Source organism: Anastrepha obliqua, chromosome 1, assembly GCF_027943255.1.
Source record: "Anastrepha obliqua isolate idAnaObli1 chromosome 1, idAnaObli1_1.0, whole genome shotgun sequence".
Lineage (NCBI taxonomy): Eukaryota > Metazoa > Arthropoda > Insecta > Diptera > Tephritidae > Anastrepha > Anastrepha obliqua.
This window is the reverse complement of record NC_072892.1, coordinates 64,629,103-64,647,288: the sequence shown is the minus strand read 5'-3', so window position 1 is coordinate 64,647,288 and position 18,186 is coordinate 64,629,103. Positions and strand designations below refer to the sequence as shown.

The 18,186-nt window shown below is 29.7% G+C and overlaps 1 protein-coding gene across 1 annotated transcript; it reads left to right on the top strand.

Annotated features, from left to right (window-relative positions):
* Positions 1-11,506: 11,506 nt before the first annotated feature.
* LOC129253368 (jerky protein homolog-like) lies at positions 11,507-12,172 on the top strand. Its single transcript, XM_054891722.1, has one exon. It carries the CDS (start codon positions 11,507-11,509, stop codon positions 12,170-12,172), a length of 666 nt encoding a protein of 221 aa, XP_054747697.1.
* Positions 12,173-18,186: the final 6,014 nt, after the last annotated feature.

Below are 18,186 nucleotides of genomic sequence, written 5' to 3'. Positions count from 1 at the left end.
AGATTTTTTACTTAAAGATGAGCCACGTTTAGGTCGGCCAAGTGATGTCGATGAAGACGTTATCAAGGCTTTAATCGATTTGATCGCCATGTATTATATTATAACTTTGCGTGAGATTGGAGTTATCAACCGTTTATGAGCATATAAAGAGTCTTGGACTGGTAAAAAAGCTTGATATTTGGGTACCACATGAATTGAAAGAAATTCATTTAACAAACCGAATCAACGCTTGTGATATGCATCTTAAACGCAATGAAGTCGATCCGTTTTTGAAGCGGATGATCACTGGTGATGAAAAATGGATTGTTTACAATAATGTCAATCGAAAACGATCATGGTCCAAGTATGATAAAGCAACACAAACCACTTCAAAGGCTGATATTCACCAAAAGAAGATTATGCTGTAATTTTGGTGGGTCTGGAAGGGTGTGGTGTTGAGCTGCTTCAGAGGAATCAAACGATTAATTCAGATGTCTACTGCCAACAATTGGACAAATTGAATACAGTCATCAAGAGAAGCGACCAGAATTGATCAATCGTAAAGGTGTCATATTTCATCAGGACAACGCTAGACCGCATACATCTTTGGTCACTCTCCAAAAACTGAGAGAGGTTGGCTGGGAACTTTTGATGCATTCACCATATAGCCCTTATCTTGCACCGTCAGACTATCATTTGTTTCGGTCTTTGCAGAACTAATTGAATGGTAAAAATTTCAATAATGATGATTGATGTCAAATTGTGCCTGATTCAGTTTTTTGCTAATAAAACCCAGAAGTTTTATGAACGTGGGATTATGATGCTGCTTGAAAGATGTCCAAAGGTCATTGATCAAAATGGGCAATACATTACAAAATAAAGTTAATTAGTAACTAATTTGTACGAATTTGTAATTCTGTAGACCAAATAAATAAATAAGCAAAATATTTCCTACATTTTTTGCTTTAAAGTTCTTATCCACTTCATAGCGCTCCATAAAAGGAAATACATTAAATAAAAAAATAATGATAATTGATGAAGAAATTATTTACAATTTTTATATATATTTTTAAGCTTGTTCAAGAGCAATCGTCAGCAAAGGCATATATAAACACCCAGCGACAAACCAACAGCGCTCATCAACTTTTTGCTAGGTTTTAAATATTTTTATTTTTTTATGTTTTTTGATAGTTTAGTACCTTTTTTTTATAAAAGCACAGCTCATTTTCTAACAGAACCGTAAAAATTTAATTTTCTAATTTTATATAAAAACTTGTATATAAAGTTTCAACTATTTTCCTACTTTGTTTTCTAAATGTTAGTTTTTTTAAATAAAATTTTTTTATTAAATTTTTTTTTAAATCTTAATTATTTTTTTTTTTTTAATTTTTAATATATTTTTTTTTTTATAAAAGTATAACCCAAAGTCTAACAAAAACCATGTAGATCCGTGTTTCAAATCTTATACAAAAAATAGAAAAATTCCACAAGCCTTTCATCAGAATTACACGTTTTCTAGTTAGAATTTCTAGAGAAAATTCTGCTACGCAGTTTGAAAGCTTATTAAATTTTAGTACAATAAAGTGCAAATTTCAAATGGCTCAAAATTTTCGTTGAATTTTTATTATTTTTCCCCCTGACGTTCTGGCACATTTTCTCCATTTAACAAATGTACGCAAAATCATCAAGTAAAAAAATTATAAAAATTCAACGCGAATTTGTAAGCGCCTTCAAACTATTTTACTAAAATTTAATAAGCTATACAACTGTGTACCAAACATTTTTCTAACTAAAAACTTTTCTAACTAATAGGTCTATCGATAAGTTCGTGCGGTTTTACAACAGATGGCGTAACTTGATTATTATTCCATCGATCCACATTTCCAAACATTCATTGGAGAGCTACTGTCGTAAGGCACAAACGTCAGTATAAGTTTTTTATTTGAAGCGTAAACAACAATATTTTTACCACAATTGAAAATGTCGAATTTCGTGCCAAATAATGTGTTTTTGCGGGGAATTTTTTAATATGAAGAAAAAAGCAGCCGAAAGTCATCGTATCTTGGTGGAAGTTTATGGTGAGCATGCTCTAGCTGAGCGAACGTGCCAGAAGAGGTTTGCACGCTTTAAAAGTGGTGATTTTGGCTTGGAAGACGAAGAACGCGAGGGTGCGCCGCCAAAGTTCATGGATACCGAATTGGAGGAATTGCTCGATCAAGATCAGGCTCAAACGCAAGAAGAGGTTGCAAAAACTTTGGGAGTTGATCAATCAACCATTTCCAAACGTTTAAAAGCCATGGGAATGATCCGAAAGGTAGGCCATTGGGTGCCGTATGAATTGAAGCCAAGAGACGTTGAACGCCGTTTTATGGCATGCGAACAACTGCTTCAACGGCACAAAAGAAAGGGTTTTTTGCATCGAATTGTGACTGGCGATGAAAAGTGGGTCCATTACGACAATCCAAAACGTCGGGCAACGTATGGATACCCTGGCCATGCTTCAACATCGACGTCGGCGCAGAATATTCATGGCCTGAAGGTTATGCTGTGTATCTGGTGGGACCAGCTGGGTGTTGTGTATTATGAGCTACTGAAACCGAATGAAACGATTACGGGGTATGTCTACCGACGACAATTGATGCGTTTGAGCCGAGCACTGCGAGAAAAACGGCCGCAATACGCCGATAGACACGACAAAGTTATTTTGCAACATGACAATGCTCGGCCACATGTTGCACAAGTGGTCAAAACATACTTAGAAACGCTCAAATGGGATGTCCTACCCCACCCGCCGTATAGTCCAGACCTTGCGCCATCCGATTACTATCTCTTCCGATCGATGCAACATGGCCTGGCTGACCAGCACTTCCGTAATTACGATGAAGTCAAAAAATGGATCGATTCGTGGATTGCGGCAAAACCGACCGAATTTTTCACAAAGGGAATCCGTGAATTGCCAGAAAGATGGGAAAAAGTAGTAGTAAGCGATGGACAATACTTTGAATATTAAATTTGTAACCATTTTACGTCAATAAAGTTTCAAATTTCGAAAAAAAACCGCACGAACTTAAACATAGTCCTATTAAACAAATTTTTTAACTAATTTTTAACTAAAAATCGTGGAGTTAGGATGAAAAGTCTGTAGAATTTTTCAAATTTTTTTATAAGATTTGAGACCTGGATCTATAGGGTTTTTGATATACAATAAACTATGATTTTATAAAAAAACTGATTAAAAATTTTGAACAAATGTTTTTAATAAAAAAAAACAATTAACATTCACAAAAAAAGGAGAAAAATAGTTGAAACTGTCCAAAATGTTGTTGCTGTCTTGCTATGTCGCTATTTTTTCGCGTGCTGTGCCCACATTTTTACAATTTATTGCCTTTGTGTGTGCGTTTCCGCTTGCTTTTCCTTTGATAAGCGATAATTACTGCTAATTATACGAAAATAATAAACGTAAATGAAAAGCAAATAAAAGCCTGAAAACAAGCTTGTTGAGGGTTGAACAATGACTGACGGCTTTAGGTAGTATTTATTTTTGAACATAATTTCCAATTGAATAATTTAAGACTCTTCAGACTTAAATTTTGATATTCATTTTTTCAGCGCATATTTTCATTTAATTTTGTAAGTGAACAACTGTTATAGAAATTTTCAGATCTATTAACAAAATCCAATAAGTTTGAGTTCAATTTACATTTGCAATTATATCTGAGCACACAAATGCTTCAGAAAACTAACTTATGCATAAACAGATGTAGCTATCGATGAATGTAGTATTTATTTTCACTTCAAATTGTATTGTAGAGGCACTTAACGGCCGACAACCATCTGATACCAATCGACTTCACACAAACCTGTACATATGCATGTACACCCAGCCCAGCTACACTACTAAACTGCTACAGCAGCAACAACAACAACAACTTGTACACCCAACCAAACAAAATAAACCGCATTAATTATTTCAGAAGAATTCATTTTTTACAAGATTGGAAATTCTCAATTGATAAGTTTTTAAAAAGTTGTTGTGGGCTTGAGCAAAAAAAAAGTGTGAAGTTAAAAAAGTACGAATCCACGAATGAGGGTTTTTCTTATTGGAGAGGCCGCCCTCGATCATTTTTTATTTATTGTTGTTGTAGCAGCATATACGAGGAATGCTGCTGAAGTGAAAGTCCTTGGCCGGATGTATAGTAAATCCGGGTCGTTCCGGTTACGTAGAACCGACTGTCGACACTGTTTTTTGTGTTTTTCTGTACGTCTTAATGTTTTTCCACAATTGGAGAGATCTACAGTTTTTTTTCTTTCTTGCTTTTATGCCATTTTACTTGGGGTCAGCTCTCCTAGTTCGCATCGCCAAATTTTTCAATCTTGGCTCGTCGTGGTGTTTAAATTCGCACGCTTCATGTCGCTTTCGATCTGCTTCATCCAAGTATGTTGGGGTCACCCTGGTTTACTCAGATGCGTAACGATGTTTACAACTTTCTTTTCCATATCGGATTCAGGCTTCCTACGGACATGCGTATACTTATATATTTTTTGCTCATAGGCGCGATTTAAGGCTTCCACGAATGCATCGGTTTGGTACTTTGTCCAAGGTTGTGATGCATGTTTATGCAGAAACGATTTTAAGCTTGTGTTAGTGATATACAAAAAAAATCAACCAATGACATTTCGTTGCCGTCTGAGCAACGACTAAGTGTGTGAATGTATGGGAAATGATCGTGCAAAGTTCGGCTGCCGAATCCCCAGTGAGGTGACAACCGAAGTTACTCACACATTAATGTTTTCCACCGTAGCAAATTGGGTAAGTCTGGTAATTTATCATTCGGGATTCGGCTGAATTTCACAAGTGACGTGGCAACCGAAGTTCCGCTCACAATTCTCTTTTTCATCATAGTTAAAGAGCAAACTTGGTAAATCTTTCATCCTTGATCCATGTTGACCCTCTTAGCATTTTCATTTTTATTGTTTCAAATTTTTTAGAAGTCAGCATTCGGCTCCATATAAGAGGAGTCAGCACAGCCATTTTATAGATTTAATTTTTTCTTTATTTATTAAAAATTAGTCTTAAATGAAAATTACAAATACCATATTTATAAGGGAAACTAACTGATCAGGCTTTCGATAAATATTTCACCCTCTATGGCTCAAAATTGGTTGGCACAAATGGATGTGTTAGCTGCTAGAAACCCATCAAAAAGCCACTTTGGTAAAAAAAATATAAAAAAATATAAAAATATATAAAAAATATAAAAAAATTTAAAAATATATAAAAAAAATATTAGAAAATATAAAAAAAAAATTAAAAAAAAATTAAAAAAAAATATATAAAAAATATAAAATCAATAAAAAATATAAAAAAATATTTAAAAAAAATATTAAAAAAATATAAAAACATATAAAAAATATATAAAAAATTATATAAAAAATATATAAAAATATATAAAAAAATATAAAAAATACAAAAAAATAAAAATAAAAATATAAAAAAATATAAAAAATATATAAAAAAATATAAAAATGTATAAAAAAATATTAAAAAATATAAAAATATATAAAAAAAAATAAAAAAACAATATTAAAAAAATTGGTTTAAAAGTAAAGAAAATTTTACTTCTAACGAGTAGTCAACCACTACCTCATTTTCCGATTAATCAAAATTTAACCCTTCTAAATCTGATTGATTTCGCAAAGTCCATTCTAAATAAAGTGAATGGATCACAAAAAATCTTGTTTCCTTTTATTTGCTTGTGTAAATTTTAATTAAATAGAATGGTAGACACTTTGAATGTTAATAAGTATTAACCCATTACTCCTTAATGGGTATTTAAGTTCAAATAAAGCCATACATATACAATATATGGAATATTTTAAGGAATAAAAAAACGTTATGACCATATTTCTGTTTTTGCGAAAAAAATTGCTTCCGTATCCTTTTATGACTTGCTTTGGTTTAAATGTTTGGTTCTACTCCAGAAGATCATATACACTCGGGAACCCAGATACCTCAAAGATCGACTTTTGTTTTCAAAGTCCTGCCGTTCGTTAAACTTAGACCCGATGAAATATAGTTGTTTGGTGACTGAACGTCAATACTTTGCGTTCTCTGTCCGTCTTTGGAATACCGTACCTTACAAAATTAAACGTATAAAAGAAAGCTCGTGTTTCAAAAATAAATTGCTTCGCTACGTTGCCGAAAATTGCTGAATGTACTCAAATGGTTCCACATTATTTGAATCTCTTCCACTTAATCCCTACACCTACTACTACTATTTTCACCTCACTTTCCTTTTTTAATACTTTCTCCAACTTATACTTCTTTACCACTAGCTGTAATTTTAATTTTAATTTTGATTTTACTGTTAATCCTTTTATGTAAACTATTCTTAAGATCAATCATTGTAAAAATAACCTATGGTTGTATGTTTGACTTTAATAATAATAAATAAATAAATAAAAGGCCACCAGATAAGTCAAGTTCGGGTACTAAATCACTTCGTAAATCAGCCGATTTTAACTGTCTCTTATGGCGTACAAAAGATTGTCATTGATAACAAATTTTACTCTTACTAAAAGTCCGGATCGTCCTATTGGGCCGTTTCCTTAACAGTCGGTTCCAAGTTACCGCAACTACCTGGATTTATATACGTCGAAGGATTGCCACTTCAGCAGCACAAACGAATTGCCTTGTGCTTGACTACCATACGGTAGGGCCCTGGATCGAAACCCATTGTATCAAACACCAAATTATATAAAAGAGTTTTTCAAATTACCCGTCGCAAGGAATGACAAATCTCTGAAAGCAAATTTGCCATGAAAAAGCGTCTCATAAAAACCTTCTACCACTCGAAGGCGGCATAAAAACCCTTGAGAACCACAAATTGAAGGAGGAGGGGGAGCTCGGCCAAACATCCAAAAAGCGCCAATTATGTATGTATGTATCTACATATATGTATATAAATATATTTGACCGAATATACAAAAGTCCGAGTCGATCCGGCTCCAAGCCCATTCGTCTGCGGTAGCCGCTCGCCCAATTACAGTAAGTCAAATCTGGATTTTGAACGCCAAAAATAAAATGTATGCCAGAATTAATCTGCTTCAAAATAAAATTCGCCTACTAGAGGTGCCTTATGTCCCACCGGTGATGACAGGAATTGAGAAAAGAAAAGGGTTAAGCATAAACAGCGTCATAAAGTTCAAAGGCGGCACTACAAAATATTCTATAAATCATTTTGAAGAGACCCACGTAAAATGTAAAGTGGAGATAAAATTGTGTAATAAAAAAATGTATTCAGCATTTTGAACGTTGTATTTGTGTTTCTATTTTTATTTTGTTTGTGTGCTATTGTACAGTCGAACGGCTCCAATAAAAGCTAAAATTATGGCTTGATATTTATATCCTTTCGAAATTGCATTCAAAAACACAAATTTACAAACAAAAACACCTACTACTTTTATGCATAATTATTGCATTAAAATTCTAAAATATTTCACTCTAAATTTCGAGTTCGCAAATGAGCTGGAGTGCGGCGGGTTTTGTTTCGCTGGGTGTTTGTAGATCTCTATGTGGTGCTTTCCGTACCTAAACATTCATATATATTCACATATTTTTATGCACAAACAATTTTTATGATGAGAAGCAGTAAAGGTGCTGGGCATGTGATCGTGAAATGGCACAGTGATCATTGACGCTGAACGCGCTTTTACGGTTATTTAAGATTAAGCGACTGCGATTATGTATCCAAAGAAATGTGTGACTGCGAGTACTTTTATGTTTGTTTGTATGTAAATGGCTTGACACTCGAATAAGTTTATTTCGCTATTTTATTGTTGCATTGATTTGCAAACTTTTTCACTTACGTAAGAAGAGTCAAGCTCCGTTTTCAAGGTGCTGAAATACGTCACACTCTTTTAATATTCAGTATAGCATCAGTTCAAGTATTTTGTTGCAAAGGCAAGGCCTCTTTTCTGCATATTTATGTATTTACATGTGTAAGCCTAACAGATGTTATGTGGCATAAATAATAGTATTTTACTATTTATTATTTATTTAGTATTATACTATATGTAAGTACAGGGTGTGCCAACGGCTGCTTACAATCAAATTAAGCGTTAAATCGTGCAGACTTTTTCTGAAAATTATTATTTTTTCTCAAAATATTATTTTTCTCAAAATTTATAAAAAAGCATATTTTATATTCAAAAATTGTTTATGAAACGTTGAAAATAACCAAAAATATTGCACTTTTGTACCAAAATTTTTAACACTAAAAAAAATGTTTTTTTCTGAAAATTATAATTTTTTTCTCACAATTTGTTCTTTTCCTCAAAATTATAATTTTTTTCTTAAAATCATTATTTTTTTGTTCTCAAAATTATTATTTTTTCTCAAAATATGTTTTTTCGCAAAATATGTTTTTCATCCCAAAAATGTAAAAATAAACATATTTTATGTTTAAAAATTTTTTTATGACATGATGAGAACCACAAAATTACACTTTTATTATAAAATTTTTAACACAGAAAAATTTGTTTTATGAAAATTTAATTCTTTTTCTCAAAACTATAATTTTTTCTCAAAATCAATATTTTTTTGTTCCCAAATTATTATTTTTTCTCAAAATGTTTTTCTTTTCTTGAAAATATTTTTTCCCCAAAAATTTATAAATAGACATATTTTATGTTAAAATTTAAAAAATTATAATTTTTTTTTTCTTCAAATTATTATTTTTTTTCTCAAAATTATTTTTTTTATCAAACTTATTTTTTACCCCAAAATTATAATTTTTTTAGTATATGTACTTTTTAAGAGGAAAAGCTACATACACATGTAATATTGGACTGCTTGCCGTTTCGGCCCTAAAAAGCCCAAATTTTTTACAGTGTATTAAAATTTTCCCAGTTTAGTGTCGAGTTGATCCAAATTATTGGAACAAAAACTCGTATAAAACTATGAAACTACAGTTATCATTATTACAGTCTTTTAGAGTTTATAATAGAATTTAATGGCAATTACTTTTGTGGAACATTTTAACCCAATATTTTTTAACCGTGTAGATCATTTTGACACTTATTTGTTTTAAATTTGAAAACTAGTAAGTTTTTAGGGTCGATGATGGACGGCTAAAATATTCCGCATAAAACTTTCCAAAATTTTTCAGTAAATTAATTTTGTACAAAGTTTGAAAACTTTGCGTCACATTGTTTTTGTATAAACCAAGCTTTAATAAAAATTAAAAATAGATATATATATATAAAAAACTAAAAAAAAAAGTTTGTAAAAAAAAAATTAAAAAGATTAAACTTATTAAATTTTAAAATATTGAAAAAAATTGTTTTTAATTTAAAAAAATTAAAAAACTAAAAAAAACTGTTTGCTTAAAAAATTAAAAGAAATTAAAAAATTTATTTTTTTTTTATCTGATTAAAATTAATAGTAAAGTAAAAAATAATAAAAACAAACAAAAACCGACATACAAAATTAAAAAAAAATATGTAAAAATTCTAAAATTATAAAAATAAGAAAAAAAAAATTTAATAAGAATTTCTTATTTAAAATAAAATAAAAAAATATATACAAAAGAAATTAAAAATTAATTAAAAAATTTTTTTAAATTAATATAAAAACAAAATAAAAAGAGTATAAATATATAGCCGCATCTTGTCCAGCAATGCCAATCACTTGGCACGCACAATTGACTTGAATCTGACGAAGCTCACGCCTATGCCGTTAATATTTTAATTTCCAACTCTTCGAATGGCTGTGCAACGAATAACTCAAAGGATATTTGAGATATCGTTAAGAGATTTGGCATGAAGTAAGCTGTCATTTATATTTAACTAGGAAAATGTACTAAGCTTTAGTACATGATATGGCATAATGTAACAGAAAAAAGTACGAATAAAATAAAAATTTACAAAATGGGAGGAGCTTATCAAGCGTGTTTCTGAAAATTAATGAAATCAGAGAAATGCCACGCCCACTTCCCATAAGCACCCTACCAAACTAATCGGAATTTGGCACACATTTTCCATTTCTTCTTATAGGCGAATTAACCTCCGGTTGAGTTGAGGTTAAAATTTGTAGCAGGTTTCAGTTTCGTCCGAACTTACATGTATTTTTTGTTTTTGTTAAGTTTTTTTATTATATCGCAAGTGAAATCATTTAAATTTTGTATATATGTACAGTTGTACCTCGGTTAACCGGGCCTCTACTAACCGGGTACATCTGTTAACCGGCATGCTGTGTGTTTGATTTTATATCTCTATTAACCGTGCTTTACCTCTATTATCCGTGCGGCGTATAATAACTTTTTTCAATTTAAGTGAATGTGCAAAGAAATAAAATTCGGGGATTCCCATTTTTTGTTTATGTAATAAGTTTGTATCAAATTTCATTTTCATTCATTCTGTAAGTGCAAAGAAATAAAATTCGGGGATTCCCATTTTTTGTTTTTATGTAATAAATTTGTATCAAATTTCACTTTCATTCAGTCTGTAAGTGAAATTTGATCTCTTAACAGGTGCTTTTGTGAAAATGGCTCCATCAATAAGTAAACTGACAAAAAGAGCAAGAAAAGTTCTTTCAATTAAAGAGAAAATAGAACTGATTAACGAATATCGCAAGAACCCTTCCGTTCATTTTTTATCTGAAAAATATGGTGTTGGCAAACAAACTGTACGAGACTTAATAAAAAACAAAGAAAAAATTTTGAAATATGAATCGGAAAGTGATTCAATTCACGGTTTAAAAAATAGACATACTCTGAAAAAATCCGAAAATCCAAAGGTTGATTTTGCAACATATGAATGGTTTCGACAAGAAAGATTTAAGGGATGTCCCATTACAGGTAACATTACTCAAATCCAGACATCCACATAAACTGAAAATTTCCTGCAATTTCTAGGCGAAATGATTACTGAGAAGGCAAAATATTTTCATGGTAAATTAAACATAAATTCCGAGTGTAAGTATTCATCTGGTTGGCTGGAAAAATTCAAAAATCGGCATGGAATTCGTAGGCTGAAATCCACAGGAGAAAAGGAGTGTGCTGATTATGTGTCTGCAACGATGTTTGTGGAAGACTTAAACGAATACATTAAAAATGAACAACTTACAACTGAACAAATTTATAATGCAGACGAAACCGGTCTATTTTGGAAGTGTTTGCCCCAAAATTCGTTGGCGAGTGGTGATGAATATTCTATTGAGGGGTACAAAGAGTCCACGGAAAGAATCACAGCTTTACTTTGTGCAAATGCAGCTGGGACTCACAAGTGTAAAGTGATGATAATAGGAAAAAGTACTAATTCAAGATGTTTAAAAAATGTTAAATACATTCCTGTAGTTTATAAGTCTAATAAGAGAGCTTGGGTAACACAAGAGCTATTTCTGGAGTGGTTTAACAACAATTTTGTACCAGAGGTAAGAGAACATTTACAACGCATTGGTCTCGAAAAGAATTGCAAAGTTCTTTTGCTATTAGACAACTGTCCAGCACACCCGGATGTAAATGCAATGATATCTGATAATGTTACAGTAAAATATCTACCACCGAATTGTACATCTTTGATTCAGCCTATGGATCAAGGAGCCATTCGGAGTTTCAAATGCCAGTACCGTAAATTTATCGTGCAAAAACTTGTGGATTCTAATAGTCGACACGAATTTGTTAAATCTTTGAACATTAAGTCAGCTTTATGGACAGCAGCGACTTCGTGGGATTCTGTAACCCCACGTGTTTTAAATAAAGTTTGGAATAACTTACTATCTCAAGATGATGAAAATGATTCAACTTTTAGTATTGAGATACAATCAGATGTATTAATACCACCTGGTTTTACAGCTGATGCTATCTCAAAGTGGATGGAGTGCGATATTGATGTCGCACCGTTTGCTATTGTATCTGATGATGAAATCGTTAACATGGTCAATCAAACAGAAGAATATGAGCTTGAGTCAAATTCAGAGGAATCAGATGGAGGTAATACGGTAGAAACCCCCACATTAGCTCAAGCAATAGAGGCTAGTAGTGTTTTGTTAAAGTTCTTAGAAAACTATACTGGTACAGGTATTTCAGAACCAGACAAAATACAAGTGTATCGCATACAAAGTCATTTACTTAAGGAACAAATGAATTCTAAAAGACAAACTACTTTAAACGAATATTTTAAATTAATATAAATATGCATTTATGTACCTATATGTATGTATATGAAAGTATATTATAAAAACAGTAATAAGATTAATAGTTAATAGATGCAAATTTACATGTTCTTTTTAAAAATAAATAAAAATAATAAAATTTTTGAATATTTCAAAAAACCTCTTTCAACCGTGTTTTCGATTATCCGTGCTGAGCCCGGTCCCGAGCAACCCGGTTAATCGAGGTACAACTGTATATGAACAAATATGAATTCTGAAAAATTTATGTGCTTATATCAACAGTTTTTTCAATTATTGTGCCATATAAGCACATACCTTCTGGGAAATAAGAAAAGATACTGCTGTATGTAGCCTTAGGTCCTTCAACGCATATACACATTTCTATTCTTATACATTTAAAAGTACGAATACAATAAGCCCAATCACGCACTTAGTTTTGCTCCCCACTGTAAATATGTACGTATATATACATATGTGGGCAACTAAACTAAGCTTGTTGAGGGCTTTGTTTCTTAAGACACATATTAAAAGTCCCTACAACAGAAAAATTATGTTCCGTTACCTAAACGGAAATTTTGAAAAACATGAGAGAGCATTGAGCTCCAAGAATAATAGATTAGGTATGAGATTGCGACATCCGTGAGAATATTTTTCGCTGTAACGTAATAATTACTAAATTAAATAAGAGAGAGAGAGAGAGAGAACAGCGTTGCAGGGGGGAATTCGCAGCAAAAAAAATTGACATAAATATCATATTATTGCCTCAGAAGGCAAGCTGATTCTGTCAAATTTACTGAGAGCGGATATCTGTTCGCCGATGTCAGGACGTTCTGTATTATTTTTCTTTCATTTCATTTCATTTTCATCGTGATTTGATTCTATTAAGTTATTCAAATTTGTGTAAACATACACATGCATACATACATATGTATGTATGAGTTCAGCAAAAATTAAAAAAAAAATAATAACACCAAGTCATATCAACACAATCGAAAAGTAGATTTTTTTTTCATAGAAAACAAAAATATGAGATTCATAAGGTGTCATAACACATAATATTGTCATAAAATCATAAATCTTTATAATCGCTTAAAAACATTTTTAATTTCCTGTTTTTTGTTGGTAAGAAAAGTACCACTTTTAGTTTTATGTGTTCGATTCGTCATAACACTTGAACTAATTTTGTTTATTTTTTTTCACTTTATGATTTGTAACTTTATGAGACCATGTGAATACCCTAAATGTAATCAAATTAGATAAAATAAAAAATACACATAACTTAACAATTTTTATTGCATACGCACCTATTCATGTACACACGTTGTATTGTTGTTTTTGTTTCAAAATCCCAGGCAAGCACAAAATGGAGCAAATTGTAACGGTACAACAAAATATTCAGATCAATTACGAATACACACACATATAATCGAAGACGAAAATAAATACAAATGTATCGAAAATGCACGCAACGAAGGCGTAATGAAAACACAATAACAAAGAAATTGTAATAGGCGAACACACGTGCACACTTTGTTGAAAATGTAAACGGAAAATTGAAGCGGGAAAGTTAGTGAATTGCGTGTATTATTTCCCCTAAGTCGTTCGGATTTAGTTGCAGACGTACATATGTATTTACGAATTTCCAAAATACGAGAGCTGTTGTGAGTTGTTCTACAAAACATACACTGATATCCAAAGCGTTGATAGCGTAAACGATTATAAGTATCTTTTTCTGGTTTGTTTTTGTTGAAATCTGCGTTTTATTTTTTGCGTTTTGGTATTTTTTAAGCAACCAAACAACTTTGACTTGCTTACATTTTGTTTTCACGTTATTTAATTTAATTTATTATTTACTTTATTCGCCTTTGTAAAATAAATATTTGCACTCTTTATTGTGTTGCACTCCTTTTACTTGAGTTTCTACACTTTTTTGAATTATTTTTTAAATTATAATTTTCTTGTTTTGTGTGCTATTGCTCGTACTTTTTTGTGCTGCTAGTCGAAGTGACGATTTGTAATCAGCAACTGTCGAAAGATTGTATGTATGTCCGTATGTACGGATGTTATTATTCAAGGGTTTCAATTATTTTATTTACTTAAATGTTGATTTGCTGGTCGTGTTGGTATTGTAGGGTTAGTTGTTGTACTTGCTTTGCTGTTATCAGTTGAAAAGCACGTTTATATTTTTTTGTATTGTTTATTGACTTTTTATTTCACTTTTTTCTTCCTTTTCAACGCTCTGTGCGATATTTTATGGTATGCACTTGAATTACACTTTGAGTTACACTGGAATAATTCACTCACTGATTTTTGATTATTTTAAAATATTTGAAACTGCCTTTTAACTCGCTTTTCGATTGCTTTCAGGCTTTGTAGATATTTATGTGGGTTTCACACACGTTTTGGCAACTTATTTGAAAGGACATTCACAAATTTCTAAATTAAAAATATTTTTAAAATTATTTTCTGTAATATTAAAAATTCAAAAAATGTAGGATTTTTACATGGGGTTTAATAATTAATTACACGGGGATATATGTATTTATTTTTCTTGCATTCAGCACTTTTTATGCACATTTTTTTGTTATAATTAATTGTAATGGTTGTAAGTATTTGAGAGAGGCAAAAATGTGGCAACTATGTACACATGTATGTATGTATGCATGTGTTGTATATATGTATGTACATATGTTCATGTATTTGTTTGTAATAAAAATTCGGGGTACTATTCCTTTCGTAAAAACTATTTGATAGTTGATTCTTCAAGGAATCGGACAGATTCTGGTGGAATTTTATAAAACGAAAATAAGTATTTGCTCACTGTTTCTAAAATCTCACTCGAATTTCACAAAAAAATATTAATTATGTATTCTTTTTTGCAACAAACAGACCGGTATCGATGCCGCGTTTATGTTTCGAGTTAACAAAATTCAAATATTTATTTTTTTATTTATGCATTTTATTGTTACTGAATTATCAATGTTGTTTTTGAAGGTACCTTTCGAATAAAATTGAACTAAATTGAAAAATCGGTTTTTGGAAGCTAAAAATCAAAGATTTAATCGAACAGTCACAAAAACCTACAAAAGAAATTAAAAACTGGCAATTAATTTTCAATTTTTTGAAATTCAGAAACATAAAGATGAACGATTTAAACCAATCTTCTTAGATATTAAAATGCAAATAAAAATAACTTATTTATTATTAGTATACCAAAATTTCTTTAAAAAAGTACTGTGAAATGCAAATCAAATACGAAAACAAAAATAATAATAAAAATATAATAGTAAAAATATATATATATATATGTACAAATATATAAACATTATCAAATACAAAAACGAAACAAAAACAAAAATATTGTCAAAAACAAACACAAAACCACAAAACAGTAATAAAAATATTATGAAACAAAAAATAAAAATAAAAATATTATCAAATACAAAAACAAACCAAAATAATAAAAATATAATTAAAAAAATATATATTATCAAATACAAAAACAAAAAATAAACAAAAATATCAACAACAAACACAAAAATATAATAAAAATATTATCAAATTTTTTTCTTGTTTTTTTTTACTTTTTTTTTTGTATGAAATAAATAATAAAAAATTGCCCAATAAATTTTGACGATGCGCATCGAATATGGCAAATATAACTGTGATATTACGTTCCGAAATATCGAAATGCAAAAAATATTTTAAATTTTTTAAATACATTACTTTATTATTTCATATATATTTATTATTATAAATTTTTCAATGAATTGTAGTAACAGAATTCTTAGAGAAAAAAAATGTAAAAAAAAAACAAAATAAAAAATTAATAACTTTTTTTTTTAATTTTAAATAACCAAAATTAAAAAAAAAATGTTTCAAATGAACAAAAATTAAAAAAGAAAATGTTTAAACAAACAAAAATTAAAAAAAAAAAATATTTTAAGCAACGAAAATTAAAAACAAAAATGTTTTAAACAAAAAAAAATGTTTTTAACAAATAAAAATATTTTACCCAAAAAATAAATAAAAAAATTTAAACATTAATTTAAAAAAAATTTTAAAAATATTTTCCGGTTTTGATCTTTATTTTTAACCATGATCGATGAATTGTAATAACAGAATTCTTAGAGAAAAAAAATGTGAAACAAAATAGAATCAAAAAACAAATAATCAAACAAACAAATTTTAATTAAAAAAAATTAAAAAACCAAAATTTAAAAAAAATGTTTTAAATAAACAAAAATTCAAAAAAAAGTTTTAAACAAACAAAAATTAAAAAAAATGTTTTAAACAAACGAAAATTTTAAACATTCATTTAACAAATTTGTAAAAATGTAAAAAATTCTAAATTGTAAATAAACAAAAATTAAAAAAAAAAAGCTATTTTAAACAAATAAAAATTAAAACAAATGTTTTAAACAAAAAAAGTTAAAAAGATGTTTTAAACAAAGAAAAATTAAAAAAACGCGTTAAGCAGAAAAAAACAAAAACAAATTTAAACATTATTTAAAAAAATTTGTTTAAGTATTTTTCTGTTTTTGATCTTTATTTTTAACCAAGCGTGAGCGAATTTTTGCATAATCTAAAAAACACAAAAGTTTTGATGCAACCAAAATTTCGCTTATCGAATTACAGATGTTGGAAAAGAAATATTTTATTATTTTTTCAGCCGCTGTTGGTCTCCTCTATAGAACTCAACCAGACTACCAAAATCTGGGCCTAGCAGTTTTTCAATGTCAAGCTTAAGTTAAAAAAAATATGGAAATTCAAAAAACGTATTTTTTATATATTTTTTAACTTCTTCTGGTTTTCAAGGTTTTACAATTTAAGAATTAATTTATATGATTTTTTTAACTTCTTTTGTTTTTCGAGGTTTTACAATTTAAGAGATAATTTGTATGATTCTTAATTATTGTACTCGTATTAACTTTTTTTTAGAATTGAGCGCATTAAGTCTGCAAACTCATGCCTTTCAATTAGTTTCTGAGAGATTCAAATTCAGAAAAAAAGTATTTAAATAAAATTATTATAAAGGGTTTTTCAATTGGCGCGGGTCGATTTTGGCGCCCTGTGGCAGCCATTTTGTTTTGGTGACATCTGTCAAATCTTTTGTTTATTATTCAGTTGTTTATGCCAAATCATCATGGCAAGTTACACGATTGAACAGCACGTTCAAATGATAAAACTTTACTATTAAAACTGGTGTTAATTAACGCAAACGTTGCGCGCATTGCGCCCATTTTTCGGTAGACGTGGTGGCCCTTCCAATTTCTTATGGCCTATATTGAACCATATGGACCTAGACGACATGTGGTTCCAGCAGGACGGTGCTACGTGCCACACAGCAAACGCCATTTGCTTCCATTTCAACATCTACCCACCCTTATTGAAAAACCCTTTATTAAGAAGTCGAAATTGCTTAAAAGTCTATGTGTGTAGACATTTTTTATTTAAATTTTTGAAGATATTTTTTTATAAATTTTTTTGTTTTTTTATTTTTATAATTTTTTATTGTTTAGTATTATTTTTTTATTATATTTGAAATTTATTGTTATTGTTATTAATTTTTTTTTTTGTTGTAGTTTATTATTTTATTTTATTAATTTTTTTTTTGTTGTATTTTATTACTTCATTTTATTAAATTTTTTTATTTGTCGGTTTTTACAAACACATTCACCAAAATGTAGAATTGAGAGGTACTCATATCGCACCCTAAATACAAAAGGGTCACAACTCAAAATTTTCCAAAACTGAGTTTTTTGCATAAATTAATTCAGAATACACATTTCTAACTGCTGCAAATATTTCGTTCACATAACTATCTTCTTTAACTGGAAAAATACAGTTATGTCTATTTTTATGTCAAGTGTGTTGCTTTCGCACGATCAACTAAAGAGAATTATTTTTAGTTGCGTTAATGGGCTCAACAACAGCTGATTACTTTTATTACACATAAAGAGTTTTATTTTGAGTTCTGCCTCTATAACTGTAAAAATGGATAAATTTCGTGGTATATTATTTTGCATTGT